The sequence below is a fragment of the Gavialis gangeticus genome, unplaced genomic scaffold (assembly GCF_001723915.1).
Source record: "Gavialis gangeticus isolate Ggan-Ray unplaced genomic scaffold, GavGan_comp1, whole genome shotgun sequence".
Classification (NCBI taxonomy): Eukaryota; Metazoa; Chordata; order Crocodylia; family Gavialidae; genus Gavialis; species Gavialis gangeticus.
In genome coordinates, this window is record NW_017729024.1 from 110,763,185 (window position 1) to 110,773,195 (window position 10,011).

The 10,011-nt window shown below is 46.7% G+C and overlaps 1 protein-coding gene across 2 annotated transcripts in view; it reads left to right on the forward strand.

The window, feature by feature from the left end:
• FREM1 (FRAS1 related extracellular matrix 1) overlaps nt 1-10,011 on the forward strand; it is a 163,917-nt gene that overhangs the window by 71,254 nt on the left and 82,652 nt on the right. For both annotated transcript variants that reach the window (XM_019517566.1, XM_019517564.1), the window contains exons 9-11: nt 4,211-4,555; nt 5,272-5,414; nt 6,607-6,803. In XM_019517566.1, the coding sequence (XP_019373111.1) occupies nt 4,211-4,555; nt 5,272-5,414; nt 6,607-6,803 (685 nt within the window). The remainder of the gene's footprint in view (nt 1-4,210; nt 4,556-5,271; nt 5,415-6,606; nt 6,804-10,011) is intronic.

Sequence of the window (10,011 nt, forward strand, 5' to 3'; positions counted from 1 at the left end):
ATTATAAACAATAAAATTATGGACCTAAACTCCTTCATAAGATCACTGTTAATCCTTAAATCACATCAAATCTTAACTTCACTGAGCTTTGATCTAGTGGGTGATGTAACGGTATTATTTAGAGTTTATTGAAGATGAATAGTTTCATTATTTTTAAAAACTGCTGGGTCTAATCCTTTATTCCATTATATCAGTTATTATGATGGAATAGCTCTACTTACACATTGATCAAAGTGAGAACTAGGGAATAGTTAAAATAGTTTCTTTGAAGAAAAATGGGACATTGTCACTATAACAACTAGAGATGTAAACAATCACTCCTTGTATTATGAACAGCATACATGAAAAATACTATGAAAGATCTAATTGACTTTTCAGATTTTATGGGTTTTTTTATAAATTTTGCATTTTACTTAGTTCAACGTGACATTTAGCTGCTTGCTACCATTCTCACTGTTATTGTCAGTTTTGCTTGTTCTCACTATTAGCATAATGTTTTTTGTGGTTTGGGAAATTTTTAAACCAAGTTTACATTTTTAATTAAAATTAACCCACTCAGTCATGAAATTTTTTTTTAAAAATATTTCATTTAATTGTTTGATAGAGAACAGCATAAATGATATAATAATATACCTCTGCAGGACAAAGTAAATATAAAAAAAGAAAGAGTTTTAAGTAGAGGCAGCACAAACTTCAAATATGCATTTTCTTTATTCTAGCAAGATATTATCTGAAGTCTTTGATGATATATGCAATGCTATTGCCATACCTTTAAAAACAATATATAAATTCCACAGCATTACCTACAATATATAAATTCATACTGGGATGTCAATTTCCATCAGCCATGAGCAGAGCCAATGTAGCTGTGTTGCCCCAGAAATGGATTAGGAAACAAACTGTGATTGATCACAATCCAAAGTCTCTTTTCTTCCATTCTTTTCATGGGAGGGCTGGTGTTAGAGCACTCCCCATGCCCCAGAGTAGCCAATTTGCAACACACGTGTCACCAGCAGAACACAGATTTCATAAATTTCATAGACATTAGGGCTAGAAGGGACCTCATGAGATCATTGGGTCCAGCCCCCTGCCCAAGGGGCTGGAAGTCAGCTGGTGTCAGATGACCCCGGCAAGATAAGCATCCAAGCATTTCTTAAAGGTAGCCAGAGTAGGTGCTTGCACCACTTCTGGGGGGAATCTATTCTAGACTCTGGAGACTTGGACAGTAAAGAAGTTTTTCCTTATGTCCAGGCTAAAACAGTCTTCCAGCAGTTTGTGACTGTTAGACCTTGTCTTCCCTTGGAGGGCCCTGGTGAACAGACATTCTCCCAGTTCCTGATGCACATCCCTTATATACTTATAGGCAGCCACCAAGTCACCCCTGAGCCTTTGCTTCTCCAGGGTGAAGAGTCCCATGCCTCTCAGCCTCTCTTCATAAGGCCTGTTTTCTTGACCACTAATCACGCATGTGGCAAGCGTCTCCATATCTTTTCTAAAGTGTGGAGCCCAGAATTGAATGCAGTACTCCATCTGCAGCCTCACCAAGGCCGAGTAAGTGGGAGGATAACTTCTTGGGTCTTGCTTGAGATGCATCGGTAGATGCAAGCCAGAGTTTCATTTGCTTTGCCAGCTGCATTGGTGGCTCATGTTCATCTTGTGGTCAATCATAACCCCCAAATCTTTTTTGGTCGAGGTGCTAGTGAGTGTAGCACTGCCGAGACTTTAAGTATGATGTGGGTTTTTATTCCTGAGGTGGAGCACTTTGCATGTGCAGCTTCTGTGTGTGGCACGCAGCAGACAGGGGAAGAGACAGGCAACACAATAGCAGATAGGATAGGGAGCAGAAAGCAGAGCAGCAAATCAGGCAGTGGAAGGGGATCAAAGTGGAACTCAGAGGGTGGGGGGCTAATTTGTGGCATGCCTGATAAAAAGTTTGTCCCCTACTGCCATGCCCATCCTTTTTCTCTCCCTTTCCCATATCTCCTCCTCTACCCCCCAGGCAGGAGAGTAGTGATCTCAGTGACCTAACTAGTTGTAGGTGAGTGGCATGCTGGTCCTAGGCATTTCCTTTCCTTTTTTGTGTCCTTGTGTGACAAGGCATTTAGTAGAATTTGCAGATTCATTGGAATTTGACAGGCAGCTCTATGAGCACTTCTGCTGTGGCCTCAAATTTTTGACCTCTGGGTTGTCAACAATGTGCTTTAGCACCTATGCCACCCCAGCCCTGCCCTAGGCACTGATTTAGTGGGCATGCCCAAATGGCAGCATCTGAGGAGCCTGTTCTGGGGCAACAGCCTGCATCCGGGGAAGTAAGAATGTAACACCTCCGCACTGCCTCCTTTCTTATGCATCTCTACTCAGGGCTCCAAACATTTCTAGCTTTGCCTCTAATGAATGCACAGAAGCTTCTCTCCCAGCAACTCTGATATCCTGCCTAATAGCTGCCTTATTCTCTTGCCTGGACACATAGGACAAACCACAGTCCTGCCATCAATAAATTTCTTAGCACATATTTTCTTCTAATGAGCAGTTAGAAATCAAGCCTCAAAGGAAAGCCTAGAGCTAGGACTCCAGCTGTGGAGAGCTAGTTCAGTAGAGGTTACTAATAAGGGTCCTGCTCCAATGCCCACTGAAATCTGTGCAAATACTCTTGTTAACATCACTGAACGTTAGATCCAACTGTTTGCTAATTATGTAGCATGCTGTTATGCTATGTGTTATTGTGTGGCAAAATGTAGGGCCTACTCCTAATATCTGTTGACTGATCAAAGAAGACTTCCTAGTGTATGGTACGCTATATGCTAAGTTGGACATAGCGCATCAGGGGATTTTGCTTCTGTTGTATGCTGTAGCGCAATGTTCAATTTCATTCTATCTGCACCATCTTATAAAGAGTTTTGTGGGAAGTGCCACGGAAAAACCATGGGATCTCCAACTAAGTTGAACCTCCTTTCAAATTACAGGGATTGGAAATTCTCTAGCTATTCCTGCTTCCTGCTGATATTCCACAGCCTTGAAGTGGGGGAGTGTCCTGCCCCTGTCTGCATGTGAATCCCAGAGTTGGCTGGGACCTGCCCCAAAACATGATAGGAGCCCACCCTGGCAGCTCCCAGGGCCAGGGACCAATCTCCTAGCCCTGGCTGTGATTGTGGAGCTGGGGCCAGGAGCTGCCTGCTGTTGGGGCAAGGGTGCATTGTCCTGGCCTGGGTTCTGTGATTACAGCCCACCCTGGCAGCAGGCAGTTGCCAGGGGCAGGGAGCAATGTCCCAGCCCTGGCTATGATCACAGAGTTGGGGCTGGGAGCTCCCTGCATGAGAAGAGTTGCCCACCCAGCCTGGAGTTGACTGGGACCTGCCCCAGAACAGGACAGTTCCAAGTCAGCCCCAGGCTGCACAGGGAAGTCTGCACATACAGTCCAGAGCTGGCTAGGAACTGTCCTATTTTTGGGGCAGGTCCCAGCCAGCCCCAGGCTGCACATGAAGACTTCCCCATGCAGTCTGGGGCTGGCTGGGAACCTTCCTGTCCTGGGGCAGGTCCAGCCAGCCTCAGGCTGTGCAGGGAAGCTCTGCTAGGCACAAGACTTGTCCCCATGTGCATGGGGTGGGAGAGCTCTGCAGCAACAGCTGTCTTGTGGCCTGTGCACATTAAGATGCCTCTTGATGTGTACAGGGCCAGGAGACAGCTGCCACTGAAGCTGGCAGAGCTCTCCTGGCCCTGTGCTCCTTGTCAGTTCCTGGGCTAGCACCCAGGGGGAGCCTGGAGCTCCCCTGGGTGCTACAAGGGGGCAGGGCAAGGTGAGGGCAAATCTGCTCCCAAGAGGGAGCATGTGTAGACATTCTGCTCAGTAGGCTTACTGCACAGTATTTTACTGTGCAGTAAGCCTACTTTGAATTACTAGCATGTGTAGACATACGCAGTGAACTGAAAACAGTGGTAGTTTGAAATTACTCATGTCTTCAAAGGGTCTATGCTGCAAATTGCCATTTTAAATTTAATTTGCCACTACAGTTACTGTTAGCATAGCTGCCCAAACCCTTTTCCAGACTATTTTAATACTCTTCCTGTTGGATGTATTTTTAATGAATTTTTACCCCTCTTAAAATTCACAGAACATAGAACTGAATTAGAACTCCTGAGCTATTGAACACAATCATAGTCCCTTTGGCTGAATTATATAACTTTAAAACCTCTTCTTTTATTGTTTTGACAGGGGGGAAAGGATTCATGTTCACAGTCTCTGATCTTAAGACTGGAGTTGTTTGCTACCATCACGATGACAGTGACTCTACAAAGGATTTTGTGGTCTTCAGGATTTTTGATGGCCGACACAGTATTCGTCACAAGTTTCCAATCAACATTCTGCCTAAAGATGACAGTCCCCCTTTCCTTATCAGCAATGTTGTTATTGAAGTGTATGAAGGGCAGACAGTTTTGATTCAAGGCTCCATGCTTCAGGCTTCTGACATGGACTCCAGTGATGACTACATATTCTTTAATATGACCAAACTATTGCAGGCTGGGGAAATTATGAAGAAACAAGGGCCAGACCTCATAGGTAATATAAGTTATCCACAGCAAAAAAGATTTTTAAATTTTTTTCTTAATCAAGGAAAATAGTCAGGGCTATGGTCCTCAGAATAATGCTGTTTTTCAACCATTTCCAGTCAGACATTTCCATCACAGAAGGGCAAATTTTGCTCATAGTTACTTTGTATAAATCCATTGACTTAAAATGGTGCTATTGTGAATTTACACCAGATTTACACTGTAATTGAGAATAGAATTGGCCCAGGGTCACCTCATTTTGAGTGCATTTCTTTAATTTTTTTTTACTAGAAAGATGTAGATGGTCAAGAGCTTTTCTTGCCCTATTTGAAAGTTAGAGGCTGGTACTAATGAGATATATGCAGAGTGCAAAGTTTCTCTTGTTTCACAGCTGAATACAAAATATTTTTTGTTAAATTTGTTAGATTGTCAAATTGCATAAATTCACTTTTGTCCTTTTCTCTGGGCTTTGGCACTGTCACTGAGATTTCTGTTGCTTTACTTTTTTAACAATCTTGAAGAAATATATAGAGAGAGTTAGTGATCCCTTCATTAGCTGCATTAGACAAAGGAAAAATTTTATTGGAGACTACACCTTCATGAAAATGAAGGTGGGAACAGAGTCAGTTGATGTCCTGGAAAGCTGGGATATAATTTTTATCAGCATGATTGAAAATTATAAATAGTTCTATGAAATGTGTTTTTTTTATCTTTCTGATTCAACAGGATATCCTGTCACTGGCTTCTTTCAGAGAGATCTATTCAATGGAATAATTTATTATCGGCACTTTGGAGGAGAAATATTTGAAGATTCCCTGGAGTTTGTCCTTTGTGATAGCCATGACCCTCCCAATCTCTCAGAGCCACAGGCATGAAAACTGAGGATCTCTTGTAGAATGTGGAGTTAATGTCAAGACACCTGCAATATTTCCTAAATGGCTGTTGAAACCCTTAAGATTTTGCCAGTCCAAAAAAATTAGGATAGAACCTAAAATCAAGCTAAGTTCTCTCCTGCATGCACATCATCAGTTAAAAAAAAATCTTCAGACCAAATTCCCCATCTCATTTATAAATCTGCAATTCTTTTTAACACCTTTGCCTGTTTGAAAACTGTAGGAAGTTTGCAAAAAGATATGAATGAAGACTTTGAACTAACCTTAAAGTTACAGATCTTAAAATGGTTTTTATTGATAGTATTTGAGGGTTAATTTGATTTAATTTAAATTTGTCTTGAATTTAAAGGGACATTCCCAACATATAATTTGACTTGCTGGACTGCATTGTAATGCAGCACAGCACAGCACAGCATTCTGGTTATCATAGAATCATAGACAATTAGGGTTGGGAGGGACCTTAGGAGATCATCTACTCCAAACCCCTGCTCAAAGCAGGACCATCCCCAACTAGATCATCCCAGCCAGGGCTTTGTTGAGCCAATTATATATTAGCTATGCAGAGAAACTGACCCTCATTTTTAGGTTTATTTTGAGAAAATATAGCTTTTCTCCCAAAGATGACAACACTCCACACTAATACATTTAATGTTTCTGCAACGGTCAATTTGGGGCATTACAGACCAATTATAGTCCAATTATTGGGGGCCCTTTTGTAGGTCAACCCTGAGTATAAATTGAGTGTTATGGTTCTTTTGTTTCTTTTGTTATGGTTAAGGAAGTTTGACATGACATGACATGGACAATCAGGCCGTTTATTTTTACATGTTAATGAGTGAACATAATTGGGTTAGTGCCCTCCTATTGCTTAAAAATATTTGCTACCCAGCACTGCTGTTGTAACCAATAGTAGCTAACTGGTATAAATTGTAAGGTCTTCAGACAAATAAGAAAGAAATATATGTAGTATAATTGTGTGCATGCTGAAGGAAAATATAAATTGAAAGAAGGATTTCTACGTTTAAATATTTATTCGAGACGTTTTAAAAATTAATTATGGATACCCTGCTGGTTCCCCTGCAGCATGACTCTATGGACACTCAAAATATTTAGGGCATTTACAATATTCTAGAAAACCTGCAATGTTTTTCTGCATTTTTTATTTTAGGTGGTGATAGTGCATATTATTCCTGTGGATGATCAGCTTCCAAAAGAAGATCCAGGGGTTACCCGTCACCTGATTGTCAAGGAAACTGAGATTGCTTATCTAACTAAGAAACAGCTCCATTTCATAGACATGGAAGAAAAAGAGAGGGACCTCATCTACACAGTAACCACTTCCCCATTCTTCTCTTCCATTCATGGGTAAGTGTGATCTAATGGACACTCCACATAGAAGAAAGTCTGATTCCATGTGGCAGGAGAGGGGTTGGTGGCAAAGTAAATATTGGTGCTTTGGTGCAGACACTACAGCTTCAATATTGTAATTGCCTCTGTGCAGGTTAGGACTTTGCCCAAATGCAGCCAGCTGCAGGACTGAAGTCTACTATATTAACTAACTTGTGAGTTAAAGCCCAAATAACGAGAGAGAGGCAGCATCATGTGGTTGAAAGAGAGAGATAGAACATACTATGACAGGGCAAGCTTTCACGCTTGGTGCAAGCACTGTCCTACGTCCCATCTGTGGGCCAGCCGCCCACCTCACTCTGCTACTACGCCTTGATGTAATAGCATTGAGGTGTGAGTTAGGCAGGAGGCTGCCCATTTTGAACCCCAATGTTTAGGGGGGTATCCTCAGCTTTGTTCCATCCTGTAGCAGGGAGCCTACCGGGGCCAATCTCTGCGTGGCCCGCCCGCCTGTTCTTGGGCAAACCGCCCGCCTTCTCACCCGCCATGCCTTGGTCTTAATTGATTAATTAATAGATGTAATTAGGCGGGAGGCTGCCCATTTACTGCCCCGCTGCTAGGGGGCACTATCTGCAGCTCCATTCCTCCCCTACACCACAGCCCAAGTCTCGCTGATGACATCCTGACGTTCTTATATGCACCAGTCCCCCACGATAGGGCCCAGAATCCTGCTGTAGGACCCCTAACTGAGTTCCTCCCTTCAGATGGACTCTGCCACCATCATACTGGGCCACATATCTCCCTACCACCAGTTCCCCTTCGGGTGTGGTCCCCTCACTGGGACCTTCGGCTCATACTAGCCCTGGCCCACCTCCAGGCCAGTTGGGACCCTAGGCCCCTGGCTCTTGGGCATCCCTCTCAGTGGGCCTCCTTGCCCTTCTGACCCTCCAGGTCCTGGCCCCTGCCTGGGCCAGTCAGGGGAAGCTCTGGCAGGCCTTGATGGATGACCCATACTCTTATCCCAGGTTCCTCCTCCACAGACGTGGGGAGCTGGGGTTACCTCACACCACAACTGGTGCCTCACGGTCTCACAGGGGACTCTCACTCCCCCCATGGGCAGCAGGTCATGGTACTACTACTGGTGTAGTATTCGACCCAAACTCTGTCTCCCCACATTGAAGGACTTACTGGGGTCAGGACTCATCTATCTCTCTCTGGCTGAGCCCCCTTTCCCTTCACTGGGCTCCACATTGCCCTCTCCCTGGGGCTTCTGATCACTGCCTGTTCTTGCTGTGGCTCCACAGCACTGCCCCCTCTCAACTGGGGCTCAGATGTTATATTTGACCCAAACTCTGCCTCCCCACATTGGAGGACTTACTGGGGTCAGGACTCAGCTCTCTCTCTGGCTGAGCCCCCTTTCCCTTCACAGGGCTCCACACGTTGCCCCCCTCACACTGGGGGCTCCACACTCCTTGTAACGCCACCTTTACTCGGGGTCTTGGGGCTTCTCTCCACAGGTGGGCTCAGGTGGCTGTAGCCGTGCCTGGCTCCAACTCTCCTCCTCAGGGTCTTGAACCCCTGTAGGGCTCAGGTGGCGTTGGCCACACCTGGCCTCCAGCTCTCCTCCTCGGGGCTTGCACCCCCACAACTACCTCCAGTGTACGTGACCCACCCTAAGGTGAGGGCTAGGGGTTAAGGCGCCCCAACCTGCCTTTCACCAGGGTGATCACTGGCCTGGCATTTCCTGGGGGCTCCTGCGCCAGTGGGAGCCCCACCAGGCCACACACTCCCAGCAGGGTGTAGTTTCCGGTCATACCCAGGACCAGGAGCCTCCTACCATTCCCTACAGCTCCTCCCTTACCTCCAGATGAAACTCGGCAGCCTTCAGGCCAGGCAATGTTGCTGCCTTCCTCCAGCAGCCAAACTGCCTCATTTATATAGGCAGCCCTGAGCCTAAAATGGCTGCCCTCATTAGGCACTTAGAGACTGCCAGCACCATGGCCTTAAAGTGGCAGGCACACCTAGTGCCCTGCCACACATCCCTAACTGCGGCCCAAGCCTTGCAAAAGGCATCCCAAGCAGCTAAACTCAGCCGTTCCCTTTCCCCAATAGCTGTGGTCCCCTTTCTTGGACCTTCAGCTCCCCCTTAGTCCCTGGCTCTGTCTGAGGCCAGTCAGGACCCTGAGCTTCTTTGCTCTGTGGGCATCCCTTACAGTGGGCCCCTGGCCCTTTCGACTCCTCTCTGGGTCCTGGCCCCAGCATGGACCAGTTGGGTACCTCAGGTCAGGTCTAAGCTGCATGTCTGCATACAAGGCTTTGGGGATCCCCCATTCCCAGCTCAGGTGTGTCATGGAGTGGGGCCTAGGAGCGGCCGTGATCCCGCTAGCGCCCCCTACCGTGCCAAGTTAGCAATCCAGCACCCTCTATTCTCGCCCGCCACAACTTTGATGATATATATATATAAGTTTCTATGGGAGGCTGCCTTTGATCCCCTGGTACACAGTGTATGCTAATACTGTTCCCCGGTCCGTTGGAGTGACCTGGTGCACCCCTAGCCTTATGGGCTATGCGTGCCTCCTACCTCCCCTTTAGCACGCCCCAAGCCTTGCAGCTCTTCCGGACGTTATCTGGTCCTTTTCCTTTCTGCGCCCTGCCAGGTGCCCTTGGGCTTGTCACGCAACCGGTGCCCCTCTAGTCGGTAGCCCTCTTGGACTTCTGAACAATACTCTTTCCAGTAGGGCTCAGGTGGCCTGAGCCTTACCTGGCCCCGTGACCCTTCGGGGTCCCCCAACCACTGTAGAGTCCTCTGGGACTCTGTCCAGTCTGCCCTCTTGTCGTTAGCCCTCTCGGGCTTACTAACAATACTCTCTCCAGTTGGGCTCAGGCGGCCTGAGCCTTACCTGGCCCCTGTGACCCTTCGGGGTCACCCACCACTGTAGAGCCCTCTGGGACTCTGTCCAGTCCGCACCCCAACTGGGGTTTCTATCAATCCTATGCATGCCCCCTCCTGGGGCATCTCAATGGGGTTGACCCCCGTCGGGGCTTCACCCATACAGGCAGCACCCCAATGAGCCTGCCTGCGTGGTTTGGCAGCACTCCACTGGGTCTGCCTCCATGGTTTCTATGGTCGGGGCTCAGGTAGCCGTAGCTGTGCCTGGCCCCCTGACCCACCGTTAGGGTCTTCTGCCCTACTTGGGCCTTTCCATCTCTTGCCCACACAGGGCTG